The sequence below is a fragment of the Girardinichthys multiradiatus genome, chromosome 23 (assembly GCF_021462225.1).
Source record: "Girardinichthys multiradiatus isolate DD_20200921_A chromosome 23, DD_fGirMul_XY1, whole genome shotgun sequence".
NCBI lineage: Eukaryota > Metazoa > Chordata > Actinopteri > Cyprinodontiformes > Goodeidae > Girardinichthys > Girardinichthys multiradiatus.
This window is the reverse complement of record NC_061815.1, coordinates 20,013,703-20,036,215: the sequence shown is the minus strand read 5'-3', so window position 1 is coordinate 20,036,215 and position 22,513 is coordinate 20,013,703. Positions and strand designations below refer to the sequence as shown.

Sequence of the window (22,513 nt, the reverse complement as noted above, 5' to 3'; positions counted from 1 at the left end):
GATTATCTTAATGTTTCGAATGTAGATTTATACTATACCAATAACAGCCAAGTGTATGTTGGCTTGTTTCTTTTTTTAATTCACTTTTGATACTGTGAAAAAAAAAATCTTTCGTTCGGAAAGATTAAAACAATACAGTTTTGACAAAATCAGATGTTGTGTTTATCTTTTTAATTTTGGTTCATACCTGTATCCGTACAGCTGTCTTCTCCGTTGGAAGAGGCGAGTCGGAATGATTTGACCCTCTCGGCGTCTCGTACACGGGTGGGCTTTGTTGTACAAACATGCGGAGTTGATACATTAGGCGAATTTAATTACTGGTATATGATCTGTAACTAACCTCTAAGGTATACAGAGTGACGTTACGTTAATATAAAAAATGGAGACCGAAAATCGGGCCCTAAAGGTAAGTTCAAAGCAAACTGTTCAACGGTTGAAGCTAGCTAAATAAAAGCTAACATTAGCATGCTAACCAACAGTTTTTTTAATGACAGTTTAACATATATGTACATCAAACATTACACTCGGATGTAAAGAAACCACGGGAGAGGTGTAAAAATGTATGTTTGCAATATGGAGCAAGTATTAGGATTAAACAATTAACACGGCAATTACAGAGTCAGTTATCCGTGCTAGCCACGTAATGTTGACGTTTCGATGGTTGAAAGATGATCAGTATCTGCTTTTATTATAACGGAAATACAGTATAATTTTTGCTTTAATTCAATTCAGTTTTTTTATATAGCGCCAATTCACAACACATGTTGTCTCAAGGCACTTCACAAGAGTCAGGTACATACATTCCAATTAATCCTAATCATTGAACAGTGCAGTCAGATTCAGTTATTTATTCAAATTGGATAAAACGTTTTTCTGTCTAAGGAAACCCAGCAGATTGCATCCAGTCAGTGACTTGCAGCATTCCCTCCTCCCGGATGAGCATGTAGAGACAGTGGACAGTCACTGGCGTTGACTTTGCAGCAATCCCTCATACTGAGCATGCATATAGCGACAGTGGAGAGGAAAAACTCCCATTTAACAGGAAGTAACCTCCAGCAGAACCAGGCTCAGTGTGAGCGGCCATCTGCCACGACCGACTGGGGGTTTGAGAGAACAGAGCAGAGACACAAAAAGAACACAGAAGCACTGATCAAGGAGTCCTTTCTATGGGAAGGAAAAGTAAATGTTAGCGGATGTAGCTCTTTTAGTCGTTTCAACTAGAAAGAAAGAACAGATAAACTTTGAGCCAGTTTTCAAGGTTAGAGTCTGAAAGAGAGCACATAGAGTTAGTCACAGTAAAAGCTCAGTCAATTGCTATATCTAGGAGAAAGAAAGGGTTAAACACTGAAAGACAGCGCCAAGTGGATCATCTGTAGAAGGTGAGCATTAAGTTGTTGCCAGCAGAAGCTTGGACAATGCCCCTCTCCAGAAAGGTGTCACAGGTAGACACAGAGTCAGGCCAGGTGTAGCTTCTAGGAAGAGAAAAGGGAACATAAAGTTAAAAACTGAAATAACAGCAAATAATCCAAAATTGGAGAGTAGTGTGAGAATGTAGCGAAGAGGGTGAAAGTGGTCATTATGTCCTCCAGCAGCCTAAGCCTATAGCAGCATAACTACACAGATAGTTTCAGTTTATTTATTTATATAGCGCTTATTTACAACAATGCCGTCTGAAGGCACCCCACAAAGGGTCCGGAACAGTGCGGGGCCGCCGGGGAGGCCAGACCAAACCACCGAGTGCCAGAGCCCGGCCACCCCAGAACGGGCCACATGTAGGGGCACTAAGTAAAATAATAAACTGATAAAGTTTGTCCATCTAGAGCCCACTGATGGCCATTGTTATACTAAAAACCACAAGGATTGGGATACCTCTCTCTGTCAGACTGATTATAACCATTGGAAAAGAGAAGGGGTCATACAGGTAGCAGAAATGGAGGGTGTGTTTGCACCTCAACCATAACTGAGCTGGTTTAGGCTAAACCTGACTCCCCCTTACTCCATCCAACAGGGAGGGAGGAAGGCGGAGGTAAAAAGTAAGGAAGATAAACTAAGCCACTCTAACTATAAGCTTTATCAAAAAGGAAAGTTTTAAGCCTAGCCTTAAAAGTAGACAGGGTGTCTGCCTCACGGACTAAACCTGGGAGCTGGTTCCACAGGAGAGGAGCCTGATAATTAAAGGATCTGCCTCCTTTTCTACTTCTAGAGACTCTAGGAACCACCAGTAAACCTGCAGTCTGAGAACAAAGTGCTCTGTTAGGAACATATGGAACAATCAGATCTCTGATGTATGATGGAGCTAGATCATTAAGGGCTTTATATGTGAGGAGGAGAATTTTAAATTCTATTCTAGATTTAACAGGGAGCCAATGAAGGGAAGCTAAAATAGGAGAAATATGATCTCTCTTTTTAATTTTCATCAGAACTCTTGCTGCAGCATTTTGAATCAGCTGAAGACTTTTAACTGCATTTTGTGGACATCCTGATTGTAAAGAATTACAATAGTCCAGCCTTGAAGTAACAAATGCATGGACTAGTTTTTCAGCGTCACTCCTGGACAGGATATTTCTAATTTTGGCAATGTTCTGGAGATGAAAGAAGGAAATCCTAGAAACCTGTTTAATATAGGATTTAAATGACATGTCCTGGTCACAAATAACACCAAGGTTTTTTACTTTATTATCAGAGGTCAATTTAATGCCATCCAGATTAAGTGATGAACTAGGCAGTTTCTTTTTTAAAGGCTCCGGTCCAAAGACGACAAATTCTGTCTTGTCTGAATTTAGAAGCAAAAAATGTAGTCATCCAAGCTTTTATGTCTTCAAGACATGCTTGTAGTCTATCTAACTGGTTGGGCTCATCAGGATTCATGGATAAGCAAAGCTGAGTGTCATCAGCGTAACAATGAAAATGTATCCTATGCTGCCTGATAATTTCACCTATTGGAAGCATATACAGTGCCTTGCGAAAGTACTCGGCCCCCTTGAACTTTTCAATCTTTTGCCACAGTTCAGGCTTCAAACATAAAGATATAAAATTTAAATTTTTTGCGAAGAATCAACAAGTGGGACACAATCGTGAAGTGGAATGAAATTTATTGGATGTGTCAAACTTGTTTAACAAATAAAAAACTGAAAAGTTTGGCGTGCAATATTATTCGGCCCCCTTGCGTTAATACTTTGTAGCGCCACCCTTTGCTGCAATTACAGCTGCAAGTCGCTTGGGGTATGTCTCTATCAGTTTTGCACATCGAGAGACTGAAATTCTTGCCCATTCTTCCTTGCAAAACAGCTGGAGCTCAGTGAGGTTGGATGGAGAACGTTCGTGAACAGCAGTCTTCAGCTCTTTCCACAGATTCTCGATTGGATTCAGGTCTGGACTTTGACTTGGCCATTCCAACACCTGGATACGTTTATTTGTGAACCATTCCATTGTAGATTGGGCTTTATGTTTTGGATCATTGTCTTGTTGGAAGATAAATCTCCGTCCCAGTCTCAGGTCTCTTGCAGACTCCAACAGGTTTTCTTCCAGAATGGTCCTGTATTTGGCCACATCCATCTTCCCATCAATTTTGACCATCTTCCCTGTCCCTGCTGACGAAAAGCAGGCCCAAACCATGATGCTGCCACCACCATGTTTGACAGTGGGGATGGTGTGTTCAGGGTGATGAGCTGTGTTGCTTTTACGCCAAACATATCGTTTTGCATTGTGGCCAAACAGTTCGATTTTGGTTTCATCTGACCAGAGCACCTTCTTCCACATGTTTGGTGTGTCTCCCAGGTGGCTTGTGGCAAACTTTAAACGAGACTTTTTATGGATATCTTTGAGAAATGACTTTCTTCTTGCCACTCTTCCATAAAGGCCAGATTAGTGCAGTGTATGACTGATTGTTGTCCTATGGACAGACTCTCCCACCTCAACTGTAGATCTCTGCAGTTCATCCAGAGTGATCATGGGCCTCTTGGCTGCATCTCTGATCAGTCTTCTCCTTGTTCAAGATGAAAGTTTAGAGGGACGGCCGGGTCTTGGTAGATTTGCAGTGGTCTGATACTCCTTCCATTTCAATATGATTGCTTGCACAGTGCTCCTTGGGATGTTTAAAGCTTGGGAAATCTTTTTGTATCCAAATCCAGCTTTAAACTTCTCCACAGCAGTATCTCGGAACTGCCTGGTGTGTTCCTTGGTCTTCATGATGCTCTCTGCGCTTTGAAGAAAACCCTGAGACGATCACAGAGCAGGTGCATTTATACGGAGACTTGATTACACACAGGTGGATTCTATTTATCATCATCAGTCATTTGGGACAACATTGGATCATTCAGAGATCCTCACTGAACTTCTGGAGTGAGTTTGCTGCACTGAAAGTAAAGGGGCCGAATAATATTGCACGCCCCACTTTTCAGTTTTTTATTTGTTAAAAAAGTTTGACACATCCAATAAATTTCATTCCACTTCACGATTGTGTCCCACTTGTTGTTGATTCTTCACAAAAAATTTGAATTTTATATCTTCATGTTTGAAGCCTGAAATGTGGCAAGAGGTTGAAAAGTTCAAGGGGGCCGAGTACTTTCGCAAGGCACTGTACAGGTCCTTCTCAAAATATTAGCATATTGTGATAAAGTTCATTATTTTTCATAATGTCATGATGAAAATTTAACATTCATATATTTTAGATTCATTGCACACTAACTGAAATATTTCAGGTCTTTTATTGTCTTAATACGGATGATTTTGGCATACAGCTCATGAAAACCCAAAATTCCTATCTCACAAAATTAGCATATTTCATCCGATCAATAAAAGAAAAGTGTTTTTAATACAAAAAACGTCAACCTTCAAATAATCATGTACAGTTATGCACTCAATACTTGGTCGGGAATCCTTTTGCAGAAATGACTGCTTCAATGCGGCGTGGCATGGAGGCAATCAGCCTGTGGCACTGCTGAGGTCTTATGGAGGCCCAGGATGCTTCGATAACGGCCTTTAGCTCATCCAGAGTGTTGGGTCTTGAGTCTCTCAACGTTCTCTTCACAATATCCCACAGATTCTCTATGGGGTTCAGATCAGGAGAGTTGGCAGGCCAATTGAGCACAGTGATACCATGGTCAGTAAACCATTTACCAGTGGTTTTGGCACTGTGAGCAGGTGCCAGGTCGTGCTGAAAAATGAAATCTTCATCTCCATAAAGCTTTTCAGCAGATGGAAGCATGAAGTGCTCCAAAATCTCCTGATAGCTAGCTGCATTGACCCTGCCCTTGATAAAACACAGTGGACCAACACCAGCAGCTGACACGGCACCCCAGACCATCACTGACTGTGGGTACTTGACACTAGACTTCTGGCATTTTGGCATTTCCTTCTCCCCAGTCTTCCTCCAGACTCTGGCACCTTGATTTCCGAATGACATGCAGAATTTGCTTTCATCTGAAAAAAGTACTTTGGACCACTGAGCAACAGTCCAGTGCTGCTTCTCTGTAGCCCAGGTCAGGCGCTTCTGCCGCTGTTTCTGCTTCAAAAGTGGCTTGACCTGGGGAATGCGGCACCTGTAGCCCATTTCCTGTACACGCCTGTGCACGGTGGCTCTGGATGTTTCTACTCCAGACTCAGTCCACTGCTTCCGCAGGTCCCCCAAGGTCTGGAATCGGCCCTTCTCCACAATCTTCCTCAGGGTCCGGTCACCTCTTCTCGTTGTGCAGCGTTTTCTGCCACACTTTTTCCTTCCCACAGACTTCCCACTGAGGTGCCTTGATACAGCACTCTGGGAACAGCCTATTCGTTCAGAAATTTCTTTCTGTGTCTTACCCTCTTGCTTGAGGGTGTCAATAGTGGCCTTCTGGACAGCAGTCAGGTCGGCAGTCTTACCCATGATTGGGGTTTTGAGTGATGAACCAGGCTGGGAGTTTTAAAGGCCCCAGGAATCTTTTGCAGGTGTTTAGAGTTAACTCGTTGATTCAGATGATTAGGTTCATAGCTCGTTTAGAGACCCTTTTAATGATATGCTAATTTTGTGAGATAGGAATTTTGGGTTTTCATGAGCTGTATGCCAAAATCATCCGTATTAAGACAATAAAAGACCTGAAATATTTCAGTTAGTGTGCAATGAATCTAAAATATATGAATGTTAAATTTTCATCATGACATTATGGAAAATAATGAACTTTATCACAATATGCTAATATTTTGAGAAGGACCTGTATTAAGTCATCTCCATCAAGCGAAGGTTTCTTCAGGAGGTTAAGGTTTCAGCTACCTTAAAAGCCTGTGGTACATATCCATTTACTAAAGATAGATTAATCATCTAAACTGGGGCTGGTAATCAGAGGGAACACTTCCTTAAATAATTTGGTTGGGATTGGGTCTAACATACAAGTTGAAGGTTTAGATGAAGCTAATATTTCTGATAACTCAGGAAGCTTCACAGGATCAAAACAGTCCAAACACAAATCAGGTTCTGCAGTTATTTCCAATGTTGTCTCACTTGCTGAGGATGAAGTAATCGTCTTCGGGAGTATGTCAAAGATTTTATTTTTAATAGAATCAATTTTATTTAAGAAGAATCCCATAAAGTCATGGCTGCTAAGAGCTAAGGGAATGGATGGCTCAACAGAGCTATGACTCTGTGTAAGTTTAGCAACTGTACTAAAGAGAAACCTAGGATTATTCTTGTTCTCTTCTATTAATGATGAGAAATAAGCTGTTCTAGCTTGGCGAAGTGTCTTTTTATACAACAGTAGGCTATTTTTCCAGATTAAGTAGGAATCCTCTAGGTGTGTAGAACGCCATTTTCTCTCCAATTTTCTAACATTGTGCTTTAAAGTACGCAGCTCTGAATTAAACCAAGGAGCCTGCCTCCTATTAGTGATTACCTTCTTTTTCTTTTTTAACACTCAGATGCTCATCTGTCGTCACTGCATCTAAACATTCTAGACAAATGACACGATAATGTTTTTCAGAAGTACAAGAAAGAGTACTGAGACAGTATTTCTTGGAGTTTTGATGACTGGTTTTCCGCTGGGCCAGCTTTAATTACCAAAACATCACTAAAACCACAGAAACAACGTTGTATACCACCATCAATCATTTTTAAAGTACAAATTAATGAAGTGTCCACGAGGTAACCCGAGTTGTTTCTAAAGGGGTCAATTATTCCTTAACTATAACAAGAACAGATTTTCCTACAAAGGTTTGGGAAAGTATGCAAAAAGCAAACAAAATGTGGAAAAATATTTATATTTCCAAAGTTAATTCCTTGTCTGATTGTGAATGTTGAAGGCATCCATTGGCCTGTTTGTTTTGTTTATTTGTCATTTATCCAACCATGTATTCACTCATCCTTTCAAACCAAAATTATTTTATAAATCATTTTATTCTTTAGTGTGATTATACTGTAGCTATAATCCCAGATTCCTTGAATATAAATTTCTAAAATAAATCATTCAGCCACAATATTCTTTTTTTCTCTGAATCATTTGCATCTAAAGATATTTATGGCTTATTGCTGAGCCTAAATCCTTCAGGAAAACTGAAAAAAAAAAAAAGATACTCCCTAACAAGGCGTTGATTATAATGGCATTTGTTATTTGTTTTTTCACAGAGATCCTATGAAGATGAAGAAAAGTCAGGCTCAGAAGAATCAGAGGATGACGATTATGTCCCTTATGTACCGGTCAAAATTAGGAAACAACAAATGGTGAGTTATCTTGCTCTAGTAATGCTAGGCTGGGTAAGAGAGAAATGAGAGCAAACGCTGTCTTCAGATTTAGCTAATAGGTTCTTGTCCCACAGGACCACATTAAATTGACCTTTGTTCCTAATATTATTTATCAAATTCTTTTTTTATAATAATAATAATAGATTTAATTTAAAAGTGCCTTGCATGTCATTAAAGGACATTGTAAAATAAAAGAGAAAAAACAACAGTTGTATTGCAATAAAATTACAGAGTATTATTTCCTAAACAACTGAGTTTTGACTCTTAATGTAAACAGAGGGAGAAAGTCAGTATTACAGATATCTGGTAGGAGAGAGTTCCAGAGTTGGGGAGCAGAGAAGCTGCATGCTCTACTCCCCATGGTGCTCAGATGGCTAGAAGGCACGGTGAGGTGGATGGAGTAGGATGACCTAAAGGAACGGGAGGGGGTAGCAGTGTGCAGGAGATCTGACGGATAAGGAGGGGCAAGGTTGTGAATGTCTTTGAATGTGTACAGGAGAATTTAAAATTTTATTCTGAAGTTAACCGGACGCCAGTTTAGCTGCTGAAGGACAGGGGTGATGTGGTGGAAAGATCGGGGTTTTGTTACAAAGCAAACTGCTGAATTTTGAGCCATCTGGAACGTATGGAGAGATTTGTGAGGAAGACCAAAGAGGAGAGAGTTAAAGTAATCAATGTGAGAGGTAGCGAGGCTGTGAACAAGGAAAGAAGTGGTGAGAAGGGTTAGGGAGGGGCGGAGGCTGTTTTAGATTGCGTGAGTGACAATATGCAGAACTGGTGATGAAGGAGGAAGAAGGGAGTAGGGAATTCGGTTTGGTGGAAATGTAGAGCTGACTGTGATCTGCAAAGCAATGAAAATGGATGTAGAGTTTGCCAAGGGGAAGGAGATAAATGATGAAGAGAAGAGGCTTTGGTCAAATGCTTGGGAAGTTGAGTGACAGCTGTTTTTTTTCCTAGAGTTTTGGAAATGATAAAAAGTGGCAAAACATACAAAACATTTTCAGCGCTCCTCTTTTCATTTCATTAATGTTGTAATAAGCTGAATCCAAAACAAAAAAGTTTGTTCTTTGTCAGAGTTTGACGTATTATTAAGAAAAGGTTTGTTGTCAAGTTATGCCTCCATTATTGTCGCTTGCTTAACTTTAGCCTGAAAGCTGTGCAGTTATATTTTGTTGGGTTAGTGCATTGTGAAGCTTTCGGAATGTTTGCAGCTTCAGAAGATGCTACGTCTGCGTGGAAAGGCCGTGGATGACGAGCAGAAGGATAGCGGAGAGGAACAGAGGGATGAAGAAGAGGGCCTTGGTCCACGCTCGAATATTAGTCTCCTCGACCAACATCAACACCTCAAAGAGAAAGCAGAAGGTTCAGAACAGATCTGCTCTATGCAATAACAGTTGTTTCTTTTCCTCTGCATTGACTGTATAGAACCTGTAACAGTTTTTACTTGTTTGTGTATTCAGCTCGTAAGGAGTCTGCAAAAGAGAAACAGCTGAAAGAGGAAGAGAAGATTCTGGAAAGCGTGGCTGAGGGCAGAGGTACATTTAACACTACCATGTCCTCAGAAGTCAGACAAGTTTTGTAGTGAAATATATACACTTTGGGATCTTAAATCTAATTGTGCAAACTTTTAACTCCCTTCTGCTAGCTCTGATGTCTGTGAAGGAAATGGCCAAAGGTATCATATATGATGACCCAATTAAAACAAGGTGAGCCCTCAGTAATTATGGTTTATAAGCGTTTTGTCTTTATAAGATAATTCCAGGGGGGCATATTTAACCTGATGGAAATTCTTTCATAGCTGGAAGGCACCACGGTACATCCTAAATATGCCTGACACAAGACATGAACGTGTCAGGAAAAAATTTCACATCCTGGTGGATGGAGAAGGCATCCCTCTTCCCATCAAAAGCTTCAGGGAGATGAAGTTTCCACCAGGTGACGCCTCACTATGCCTCACACAAAAAACTCCCTTCAGTGGTTTTATATCTCTCCCAACTGTTGACATATTTCTGTTTTTAAATTTGCAGCAATTCTAAAAGGTTTAAAAAAGAAGGGGATTGTCCATCCAACCCCAATTCAGATTCAAGGAATCCCCACAGTGTAAGTGCCGTACATGGTACTGGGATGCAAATGCTGTATTACACAGTATGCGATGTTCTCTGTTAGGATTTAAGGCACGTAAAACTGTTGATGGACTGACCGTGTTTGCGTGTAGCCTATCAGGTCGAGACATGATTGGCATCGCCTTCACGGGATCAGGAAAGACTTTGGTCTTCACTCTGCCAATCATCATGTTCGCCCTTGAGCAGGAGAAACGTCTGCCTTTCTTCAAGAGGGAGGGACCATATGGACTCATCATCTGTCCTTCAGTAAGACACGCCAGGCCCATTTGTTTTCTTTGAAGATACAGCAGAAACAGTTCAGATACTTTACTTAACAAATAACCGTGGAGTAAATGGCTTTAAAAATTATTTATTTCTATTTGTAGTTTATAAAGCAAGTTTCTACAGAGAAATGTTCTACTGTAAATATTCATTTAAACAAAACTGTGCCCACTGTCCTGTAGCAAACAAATTAGATGAAGTGGAAGCAAAATAATGTGGAAACTGATGATAATGAACACACTCAGTTCAACATATATACAGAGAGGTCACACCTCAGAGAAAACCGGATATCGGTATCTGTCTGATCAGTGCATCTCTAGTATTTTTCATCCGGAGTTGGTGAGCTCCCCCAAATGTGGTAATGCTCTGCAAATAGTTTATTTTAATTCACCGGTCATAAACTTGTCAGCACATTCATACTTAAAACCACTTCGCTTGTTTCAAAGGGTTTTGATTAGCAACATATTTTTGTAAGAAACAACACCAGCATTTCACATTGAGGTATACAAGTGTTACACTTTTGATAAATTGGTCCTCTAACAATAGGTTTTGTAGGTATATTCATCGTGTCCGACATAAATTTGTAAAACATCTGGGTTGATTAATACGAAAACAAATTAGATTGCGAGATTCACAAAAAATATGAAAATTAAGCTTCCACCTTATCTTTGTCCCTGTCCTTTTCTTTCAGTTTTAAACCTTAATTTTATAAGCCATGCTTATGAAAAACATGTTATACAATAAAGCATCTGCAACCTCTTTTTTTACCCCCAGCGAGAGTTGGCGAGGCAGACTCATGGCATCATAGAGTATTACTGCAAGCTGCTGGAAGAGGAAGGAGCTCCTCAGCTGCGCACAGCCCTCTGCATCGGAGGAATGTCTGTCAAGGAGCAGATGGAGGTGGTGAAGCAGTAAGTAAGATTGATTGACTTGTTCGGCGGGTTAATAACTTGTACGCTGTGCCATTTGGACGGGCACAGTTCAGCTACGTCATTCTGAGAGGAACTCAGACACTGAAGAAAAGGTTCCTACAAACAGCATTGTTGATCTGAGAACCAACGTTACGAAGTACAATGTCAAAAGCAGAGTAGCTTTCTGTGTTTTTGGAGAAATTTTCTTTTTTTTTTTTATTTGTCATATTGTTTTCAGTGGCGTCCACATGATGGTTGCCACCCCTGGAAGATTGATGGACCTGCTCCAAAAGAAGATGGTCAGTCTTGACATATGCCGCTACTTGGCCCTGGATGAAGCAGACAGAATGATTGACATGGGTTTTGAAGAAGACATCAGGACCATATTTTCCTATTTTAAGGTGAGGCACTTGTAGTGTAAAAAAGCAATGTTAAATTAAGACTCATAAAGCAATCAATTTCACATTTTATTAAAAGCCAGTCTGAGAGATTAATTATTTCCCTTTTGAATCGAGCAATAATTAAACATTTAAAGAAGACATCACACTTTGACTAAAGATAGTCAGAAAAATCACGTGGAGCCAATACTCTATTCTCTTATGTTGATAAGAAGTACAAGCAAAAAAAACAAAAAACAGATAATATAAGAATCAAACGTTTAGATGCAAGATCCCTTCTCCCAGACACCTGAATCAAATGACCGGCTCATTTTTTTTATTGGCAGAGGACTGGTAATGACTCATCCATTTAAAACAGGTGTGTTGGAGAAGGGATGCATCTAAAGGTTGCAGGATAGTAGATGACAAATAAGATTACAGTAACCTATTGGGGATCAAAAATCTCCAATAGAAAGTAAAACAAATGAAATTAAAAAGGAGCTATTTTGTGCTTATAAAATTGTTAAATAAAAATGGGATGACCTCAAATTACAGGAACAAAAGTTGAGATATAACTCACTATAAAAACTACTGATGAAGCACAGTCACAGGTATCAGAGCATTTCAAAGCTATTTGCATTGCTCTTTATGTGCTTTTTGTGGGAATTTTAAACAACAAACCACAAAATGTTGTAAACTAGTAACAGTGCCAAGTTCAGACAATGCCTGCAACAGCTCTTAAAGAGAACAGTCCCATCTCCGAACCTTTTAAATAACCATTGCTCTTTATGTGCTAGATTTTAAACAACACACACCACCCAAAGTGGTAAAATAGGAAATGATCCCAGCAGCTTTTCTTTCTCAGCTGAAGGAATAGCTTGCCTTTCTTCTCCAACAGCCAGAGGTCACTTGGATCCTGACAGCTGTCGGTCCAGAAGTGGGTGGAACATTTAAAGAGATTTACTGCAAACAAAAACTTTTTATCAAAACCAAACCAAACAGGGTGATCAGTCCTGACTCTGGCCAGGCTGGTGGGTTTCCTGGTTCTGCGTTTTTGAGTCTGAACCCAGCTCACATTACTACTTTTAAACATGTAGCTCTTTATTGGATAAAAGACGTATTTAAGGTTTAACACGTTAATCAGTATCCAAAGTTGTTGCATATTGTGAATTATTTGAATGCTTTCTGATTCCCTAAATTAACAACCTATGATTATTTATATACAAAAGACTTTTATATATATTGACAGACACAACTCTGAGCAAAACACTTGTCAAGCTCATGAAACATTCACATTTTGGAGATTCCACGACGCCAGCTGTGTGGAATAAAGGATTATTTGAGCTTAAGCTAAAAGGTCCTTTAAGGACATTTTGAAGTGACCTGGAGAAATGCAGTTAAAGTAGATGGATGCTCAAATCTGGAGTGTTCATTTTCATTTGTTTCAGTTTTCATTTTCCTCTGTTTAGTGGACAGACTTTGTTTAATGTTCTAATTACTAATTAAAATAAGTTTTTATTTATGCAGAAACATCTACATGCTTTCTGATGACAGCCCTCTGGATTAGGCTATTGTTGGCTAGCCCAAACTGTGTTCTCATTCCTGACGTTTTCATATTTCTTCTGATTTTGTGCTTCTTAACGCTTGTAGTTTTTCTCACACTCCTAAAGCTCTCAGAGGAAGCAAGATTCATCCTCTAAGTCAAATGTAGAATTAGCCACGTTGTGCACGTTCCAGCTGCTGCACTCTGTCTGTTGGTGCTGAATGTTTTCTCCGACTGTGAAATAAAAACGTCCTTTTTTTGCTCTCTGCTTTAGGGACAAAGACAGACCCTACTTTTTAGTGCTACTATGCCGAAGAAGATCCAGAACTTTGCCAAGAGTGCTCTGGTCAAACCGATCACTATTAATGTGGGCAGGGCCGGAGCTGCGAGCTTGGATGTAATCCAGGTAGGTTTTTTTCCTTTCACTGAAAGGGTTGGGGTCGATTCCTCTTGACGTTTTTCATGAGTTAAATCTTTCCAATGTCGAATGCAGGAAGGGTCTGGATTTTCCAGCTATTCAGCATGTTGTGAACTATGACATGCCTGAGGAGATAGAAAACTACGGTAAGAGGAAATACACCTCTCAGAAAAACGTATGGATATTTCGTTATTGGGTGAAATTTATAGAAAACATAAAAGGTTTATGCTACAGTCATATTACAGGTCCTTCTCAAAAAATTAGCATATTGTGATAAAGTTCATTATTTTCTATAATGTCATGATGAAAATTTAACATTCATATATTTTAGATTCATTGCACACTACTGAAATATTTCAGGTCTTTATTGTCTTAATACGGATGATTTTGGCATACAGCTCATGAAAACCCAAAATTCCTATCTCACAAAATTAGCATATTATTAAAAGGGTCTCTAAACGAGCTATGAACCTAATCATCTGAATCAACAAGTTAACTCTAAACACCTGCAAAAGATTCCTGAGGCCTTTAAAACTCCCAGCCTGGTTCATCACTCAAAACCCCAATCATGGGTAAGACTGCCGACCTGACTGCTGTCCAGAAGGCCACTATTGACACCCTCAAGCAAGAGGGTAAGACACAGAAAGAAATTTCTGAACGAATAGGCTGTTCCCAGAGTGCTGTATCAAGGCACCTCAGTGGGAAGTCTGTGGGAAGGAAAAAGTGTGGCAGAAAACGCTGCACAACGAGAAGGGTGACCGGACCCTGAGGAAGATTGTGAGAAGGGCCGACTCCAGACCTTGGGGACCTGCGGAAGCAGTGGACTGAGTCTGGAGTAGAAACATCCAAAGCCACCGTGCACAGGCGTGTGCAGGAAATGGGCTACAGGTGCCGCATTCCCCAGACCTGGGCTACAGAGAAGCAGCACTGGACTGTTGCTCAGTGGTCCAAAGTACTTTTTTGGATGAAAGCAATTCTGCATGTCATTCGAAATCAAGGTGCCAGAGTCTGGAGGAAGACTGGGGAGAAGGAAATGCCAAAATGCCAGAAGTCCAGTGTCAAGTACCCACAGTCAGTGATGGTCTGGGTGCCGTGTCAGCTGCTGGTGTTGGTCCACTGTGTTTTATCAAGGGCAGGGTCAATGCAGCTAGCTATCAGGAGATTTTGGAGCACTTCATGCTTCCATCTGCTGAAAAGCTTTATGGAGATGAAGATTTCCTTTTTCAGCACGACCTGGCACCTGCTCACAGTGCCAAAACCACTGGTAATGGTTTACTGACCATGGTATCACTGTGCTCAATTGGCCTGCCAACTCTCCTGACCTGAACCCCATAGAGAATCTGTGGGATATTGTGAAGAGAACGTTGAGAGACTCAAGACCCACACTCTGGATGAGCTAAAGGCCGCTATCGAAGCATCCTGGGCCTCCATAAGACCTCAGCAGTGCCACAGGCTGATTGCCTCCATGCCACGCCGCATTGAAGCAGTCATTTCTGCCAAAGGATTCCCGACCAAGTATTGAGTGCATAACTGTACATGATTATTTGAAGGTTGACGTTGTTTGTATTAAAAACACTCTTCTTTTATTGGTCGGATGAAATATGCTAATTTTGTGAGATAGGAATTTTGGGTTTTCATGAGCTGTATGCGAAAATCATCCGTATTAAGACAATAAAAGACCTGAAATATTTCAGTTAGTGTGCAATGAATCTAAAATATCTGAATGTTAAATTTTCATCATTACATTATAGAAAATAATGAACTTTATCACAATATGCTAATTTTTTGAGAAGGACCTGTATATGATGAACGTAGGAGCATTTAAGTAGAAGCCTGCTATGGTGATTTCCTCATCTTAAACAATTTATTGAAACAAAAGCCAACAACATTGCTGGGTATACCACAACAAAACATATCAATGTCTCTAAACGCATCATGTGTTCCTGAGCATCAGTTCCAGCTTGACAACAACTTCTCATGCTGTTCAAAAGTCAACTTATTGTCTGCTGAGCTACAGCATCCCTCTCTTCTTGAAGGGCGGCCCTCAGGTCATTGAGGTCCTGGGGTACCGAGTTACGAGCCTCCAGGCGCCACTCAGCTGATCTCATAGGTTCTCTATGGGATTCCAGTCTATGCTAAAGACTGTGCAGGCCACTCCATTCGAGATACTCCAGTCTCCAGCAGGCTTTCCCTAATGAGGCGACCTCAATGAGTTGGAGCATTATTGTCTATGAAGATGAAATTAGGGCTGTGTTGTTCATGCAGGGGCACTATGACTGGATTAATGATGTTATTCAGGTAGTATGCGCTTGCCACTGTACCCTTCACAAAGTGTAGGGCAGTTCTGTATTGACTAGACACACCTGTCCACACTGTAACACCTCCACCACGAAAGGCTTGTTTGGTAACAGTGGCTGATGCATAGCGCTCTCCTTGACCTCTCCAACATTGTTAGCGGCCACCATTTCTGCTCACCGTGAATTGACTTACATCAGAGAACAGTGCTGAGGCCTACTGGTCCCTCATCCAGTGTAAAAGCTCCCTGGTCCATGCAAGACGATGATGCCTGTGAGGGGTGGTGTGGTCAGGTACCCTTGCAGGTTGTCTAGCATGCTGACCACACTGATCTAAACGGTTTCAGTGGTCTGACGTGACACTCGGGTGCTTCTCACTTCCTCTAAATGTGCCTGGTGTTGGCATTCATCATCCTGTTCCACATCAGTGTGGGATGTGGCTAAAGGATGTCCACTTCTATCCCTTTCTGTGACTCTTCCAGTCTTTTTGTATCTCTTGCAACCTGCTGATGACTCTCTGTGACTCTCTAAGCTCAGTGGCCACTTCCGTCTGAGAACATCCTGTTTATAGCCTCGCAATGGCGAGTTAATGTTGCTCAATTGTTGGGTGTCGTCTTGGTCTCTTGATGTCAGAATGTGAACAGCATGATGAGGAGGACTGCTTAGATACCAATTCTGATTGAAACAGGAAATGTATTGGTCAATTCATTGATCAAACACCTGTAATGCATTTCCCCGTTAAGTGTTAACCTCCTCTGGCAGGGAAGGTGTTACCGTGAGAGTCTGGAGAATGACAGAGTTGTCATGTTCTAACAAAACATTCCTCTTGAGTTCACTAGTTCTGGACACTATTGTGTGGACATTAGAGATGAAACTACAAAAATGAGTAACAATGAAAGTGAAGTCCTTGTCATCACAGCAGGATTGTCTATATAAGAGAAGCAAAAAGTTCTCCTGAAGCTTCACAAGCAGTTTGGCCACACCTCCGCAGATCGTCTGCAGAAGCTCATCCACAGCTCTGAAAATACTGACAAACACTGTTCAGTTGTTTTACAGAAGATTATTCAGGACTGTGAGATATGTCAGAGATACAGCAGGACCAACCCCAGGCCTGCTGTTGGTTTGCCCTTAGCCTCAGAATACAATGAGACGGTGGCAATGGATTTACATGGGCTGGAACCAGGCGTATGGTATCATCGATCATTTCACACACTTCAGCGCTGGAAACATTGTGAGGACCAAGAAACCCTCTGAGATCGTCAACTCGTTCATCCACACATGGATAAGTGTACACGGTGCTCCCAAACGGATCTACACAGACAACGGTGGAGAGTTCAACAATGAGGAAATTAGAGACATGGCAGAAAACGTTAACATTGAGACAAAGACTACAACGGGATACAGTCCCTGGAGGAACGGACTGCTTGAGAAACACAACACGACACCGATTGAGATCCTAATGAAGGTGAAAAGGGAAAATGGATGTGGTTGGCAAACTGCTCTAGACTGGGCTCTTATGGCCAAAAACAGTATGATCATTGTGCATGGTTATAGCCCACATCAGCTTGTGTTTGGTCACAGTCCTAATTTCCCTTCTGTTTTGACTGATAAACTACCAGCTCTAGAGGGTACTTCTATGAGTACTAGAGTAGGACAGCACTTAGCAGCCCTGCATGCTTCAAGGAGAGCCTTCACAGAGGTGGACTGCGCAGAAAGAATAAGAAGAGCATAAGGCCTACAGATGAAAAGTATGAGACAGGTGACAAAGTGTACTACAAGCGTGCAGATAGTATAGAATGGAAGAGCCCTGGTGTAGTTATTGGTCAGGATGGAGCTGTAGTGTTCATAAGACATGGTGGGATTCTTGTCCGAGTAAATCAGTCCAGGCTAAATAAAGTGAACGTACAAAGGGAGGATAAACCACTACTACTGTTACTGAAAATGATAGAGAAAATGAAGGCATGGTTCATACTGATGTGTCAGAGAGTTCAGATGATGAAATGAGTGTTTATAGAGAAGAACAAATCACTGAGAGCACAGAGCAAGATGAAAGAAATGTCAGACAGACTAATGAAACAAACACTGAAACAGAGGGTGATGTAACTAATATTCAGGGTTCTACTTACATTAAACTGAGAACAGGTCAGACAGTCACATTTACTAACAGAGATGATGGTACTCAGCACACTGCCAGAGTCTTAGGTAGAGCAGGGAAAGCCAAGGGGCGATACAAAAACTGGTAAAATGTACAGCATCTTGACCCAGATGGCAGTGAGGGACAAAAACAAGCATTAGACATGTCACAGGTTGATAACCTTCACACTGAATGTGAAAATACAGATACTGATTTATTCATTGCCAAAGACATCTCTTTTGATGCTGCTAAACAGCAAGAGATTGAAAACTGGAAAAATAACAATGCCTGCGAGGAGGTCACAGACAAAGGTCAAAAATGTGTTTCAACTAGATGGGTCTGTACGTTGAAAGAAACTCATTCCCAAAGCCCGCCTTGTGGCGAGAGGTTTTGAAGAAGTTAATATTCAAGAGTTGCAGAAAGATTCTCCCACATGTGCATCGGAGTCACTCTGGCTGCTGATGGCTGTGATTTGTCAAAACAACCGGAAAGTTCATCCGTTGGATATTAAGTCTGGCTTTTTGCAGAGTATGAAACTCTCGAGAGACATTTATATTCGTCCCCCACCTGAAGCGGGCGTGGATAATGCTTTGTAGGAACTAAAGACATGTGTGTATGGGCTTGTGGATGCTTCCCTCTACTGGTACAAGGTCAAAGAACTTATGCTGGACACTGGTGGTAAAATGTCAAAAGCTGATCCTGCAGTGTTTTATTAGCAGAATCTTATTGTTCTTAAGTCTGCTTTTCATGTGGGACGTGAAGAGCATGAGAGTTTTTCATTACGTGGGGATCCACGTTGCTACTTTGGGTGATGTGGTGCAGGTGCATCAGCATAGTTACATTGACAACCTGCAAACAGTTCATTTACAGGCATCACGAGCTGTACAGCGAGATAACCCACTAAATGACACAGAGAGAGAACAACTAAGGTCCAAAATAGGACAGATCTTATGGGTTGCAAAAGAGACTAGACCAGATGTTATGTTTGACACATGTAGCCTGGCATCCAACATTAAGAATGCTACTGTTCAGTCCCTACATGATGTGAACAAAGTGATTCACAAACTTAAACTTAGGTTTCAACATGTGGGCAACAGTAATAACTAGGGTTTAGTTATCTTCAGTGATGCTTCACTGGGCAATCTTCCAGACGGGGGTAGACAGGGAGGGGCTTTAATTGTCCTAATGGAAAACAAAACTGGAAAATTCTCCCCTCTGTTTTGGCAATCTAAGAAGCATATTAGCTGGAGAAACCCTTGCCATGTCAGATGATATTGATAATCCAATGTTCTTAGCTACGCGCTACTCCGAGCTCACTACTGGTACAGTAGATCTCAACTCTCTTCCCCTCACTTGTGTTACTGATAACCATTCCCTGTTTGACGCACTTAAGTCGACAAAACAAGTCACAGAAAAGAGACTAAGATTAGAAATAAGCAGTATTAAAGAACTTATGCAATAAAAAAAAATCAAAGAGGTGTGTTGGTCAAAAGCAAAATCACAACTCGCTGATTGTTTGACTAAGAAAGGTGCTTCCCCCCTTATGCTTCTATGTATGGACACTGTTTAACATTCATTTGGTTGTAGCTTTTAAAATGCTACTATGTTCTGATCATTTTTTTTGTGACTTTTATTAGCCAAGGTAAACCTCTTATCTATTGTTAGTTTTTATTTAAAGAAAAAGAGGGAGATTGGTAACCTCTTCTGGGAGGGAATGTGTTATCTCGAGAGTCTGGGGGAGACGGGAGGGGGGAAAGGGGGTTTCGGCAATGTTGTTTTTGGGTTGAGCCATGGAGACGACATGTGAGTGAAACAAACCTGGCAAAATTATAAACGTGGTGTTTATGAGTTTACATTAAGCTCCTTGTTAGCAAACAGAAAGTTGTTGAAAAAGTACTGAAACTTTGAACAGTTGGATGTGTGCATTCAAAGGTTTAGTAAAGGTCACATTAACTTCAGCTGTAAAGGTTAAAGTACATGTTAGGTTCCTCCTGAAATTTCACTCGAAAGCCAAATATAATAAACGTTTTGTGAGTAGCGTATGTTGATAAATAATTTGAACTTTTTAATTTCTCACATTATGTAGTTCTCAGTTGGGCCTGGACTTCTTTTAAACTGCTTTGTCAAAATGTTTTTTGCTTTAGTCCACAGAATAGGAAGAACTGGACGATCAGGCAAGACTGGTATTGCCACAACGTTCATCAATAAGGGCTGTGGTAAGAAAACCTTATTAAAATAAAGATTTATTTCATGAAATTTGCAGATAAATTATTTAATTCTTTGGGTATACTTCACCATGCGATTGACCAAGATTTCCTCATAAATTTCTTGTTCTTTTACGTTTGTGCTGCAAATATTACAAATGTTTTTGTGGTTTTCTCCCATCTTTACAGTAGAAAAGGAAAAGGTAGATACTGTGTGCATCAGGTTAAGGGAGAGTAGAGTGCCTTGTAAAAGCATTCATGCCACTTGGAACATTTTCACATTTTGTCTTTTAACGACCACAAACCTCTGTGTATTTCATCTGGATTTTTTTGTGATAGACCAACCCTGAAGAAAAGAATTCCCACAGCATGATGGTGCTTGTGTTTGTGCCATACACCTGAACAGTGATCGATGAGATGTTCAAAGCGTGGGCCGTTGTGTCATATTTTACCTCAGCTTCAAACCTCTGCTCAATTTTCTCCCTAACCTGGCAGCGATGTTCCTTGGTCTCCATGTTCACTAATGTTCTCTAACCAACCACTGAGGCCTTCCTAGAACAAATGTATTCATAGGAGCAATAATTACACACAGCTATTTACTAATTGGATGACTTCTGAAGGCAATTGTTTTACTGTATTTTATTTAGTGGTATCCACTTAAAGTGGACTGAATATAAATTCATCATGACATGGACATGACATGACAAACTGGAACCAGTTCGAAGGGTGTGAATACTCCAGGAAGATGCACTGCCAACGGGTGATGAAAGAGCTGCAGAATCTTCTTGGTCATTTCCTCATATATTTTAGGACATCAATCCTTAAGTTACTTCTGCCTCCAGACATTAGAATCCACCCAACACTACGACCCAGGTAACAATGTTCTAAAGATGGGAACTCTACCTCTTTTAAGAGAACTGGTTCTTTTGGGTCAGCTCACTTAAAAGAGCCCGATCTTTCTCTCCCGAACGGCTCTTTTTTTGTTACTTAAATCGCTTTAATATACACAGAATTTGAATTATCAATATAACATGCAGCGAGACCAAGATGCCATCAGTATCTCATTTTCAGCATGAATCCAGTGTTTCTTAAACCATGCAACTACCAGTTCACAATTATATGAACTCCATCATCAGCAGCAACATTAAACAGAGGCCATTAATTGTAACAGCAGCCTAGCTCAAGATGTTGCAGGGATGACCGACCCTCCACCCTTCTGCTAGTGCAGACAGGGGGAAAAAAGAGATGGAGTGAAGAGAGCGGGGATAAAACGTCTCCCAATCAGGAGCTGTCTCCTGTCGCTCACTTCAAAGAGCCGGCTCTAAGAGCCGTTTTCTTCACCACCGTCACATCACTGCTGTTTTCTGTACACTGTCATGAAGTGCTTGGTTCTGAGAAACAGTCAATCTGTTCACCATGAGCTGTTTTTAGAATATTTTTCAATGTTTAGAGGCTTGAAGCACGCAAAGCAACTCAAATGCAAAATATCAAGAGGCTATTCACTGTAATAAGCCTGAATGTGATATTTATTACGTTTGAATCATCATATGGAAGAGTTTTAGATGTCTTACATGTGCTTTCTGTGCAAAAATGCTTTGTATTATAACCCTGTGCTGGGGGGAGTGATATCGCTTCCTGTCTTCAGTATATGCAGATGATGTAATGACCAGCATGAAAAAGCTGACAGACGAAATGCAGTTTTTAATGTAGCTGCAGAAAACTGTGAGGGCTGGTACCAGCTAGGTTTGAAGGGATAAGAATCTCATTGCAGTTTAGTAAAATGACCTTAGCCGGCCTCTTCACACTTGAATCCAGTGTGTGTCTTATGTCTCCTAACAGATGAGTCTGTGTTAATGGATCTGAAAGCTCTGCTGGTTGAAGCCAAGCAGAAGGTACCTCCGGTCCTCCAGGTGCTCCAGACAGGCGATGAGACCATGCTGGACATCGGAGGTGAGTTACTTTCCTGACCCACTATTCCTGACCCAGCTTCATTCCAAGGTCCAGTATTAGCAGACCAGTTGTAACACTTCCTGTTCTTGTGTCTTCCCAGGGGAGAGGGGCTGCACATTCTGCGGTGGTCTCGGCCATCGTATTACTGACTGTCCCAAGCTGGAGGCCATGCAGACCAAGCAAGTCACAAACATTGGTCGGAAAGACTACCTGGCCCATAGCTCGATGGACTTTTAACTGTTTTTTCACCAGAATACAAGTTGTCCTGATAAGGGTGAAAATATTTCTGTGGAAACTGTACATTAACATGTAATGTCACTGAATTGGGGAAGTATATTTTTGTCATTGCCCCGTATTTTGTACAGGCTTGTTAGACAAAAAGGATTACTTGTTTGTACCTTTTCCTCTGAGCTGCTTGTTATTAATGTCTTTGTAAAACACTGCTGGGAACGTCTGAACTGTAAATAAAACCTACATATTTGATATGATCTTTTTGTCTTGTATTGACAATTGGAAAAGTTTCACTTGAGTTTTTGAACGAGGAAGTTGATGTGGTTGCAAAATAATACAAAGGGAAGTTTGACTCAAGA

General features: G+C 40.9%; 1 protein-coding gene across 1 annotated transcript; it reads left to right on the top strand.

The window, feature by feature from the left end:
* Nucleotides 1-206: 206 nt before the first annotated feature.
* LOC124860056 (probable ATP-dependent RNA helicase DDX41) lies at nt 207-22,406 on the top strand. Its single transcript, XM_047353032.1, has 15 exons — nt 207-406; nt 7,592-7,687; nt 8,920-9,070; nt 9,169-9,243; nt 9,354-9,414; nt 9,507-9,643; nt 9,736-9,808; nt 9,924-10,077; nt 10,867-11,003; nt 11,242-11,404; nt 13,198-13,329; nt 13,421-13,487; nt 19,914-19,985; nt 21,813-21,923; nt 22,024-22,406. Exons 1-15 carry the CDS (start codon nt 380-382, stop codon nt 22,158-22,160), a joined length of 1,593 nt encoding a protein of 530 aa, XP_047208988.1. The 5' UTR covers nt 207-379; the 3' UTR covers nt 22,161-22,406.
* Nucleotides 22,407-22,513: the final 107 nt, after the last annotated feature.

Bases quoted from the DNA above. Each gene is read 5' to 3' on its own strand.
- LOC124860056 (XM_047353032.1), top strand. From the start codon at position 380: ATGGAGACCGAAAATCGGGCCCTAAAG. The intron at 407-7,591 runs GTAAGTTCAAAG...GTTTTTTCACAG, and splicing joins CCGAAAATCGGGCCCTAAAG to AGATCCTATGAAGATGAAGA. The intron at 21,924-22,023 runs GTGAGTTACTTT...GTGTCTTCCCAG, and splicing joins GACCATGCTGGACATCGGAG to GGGAGAGGGGCTGCACATTC.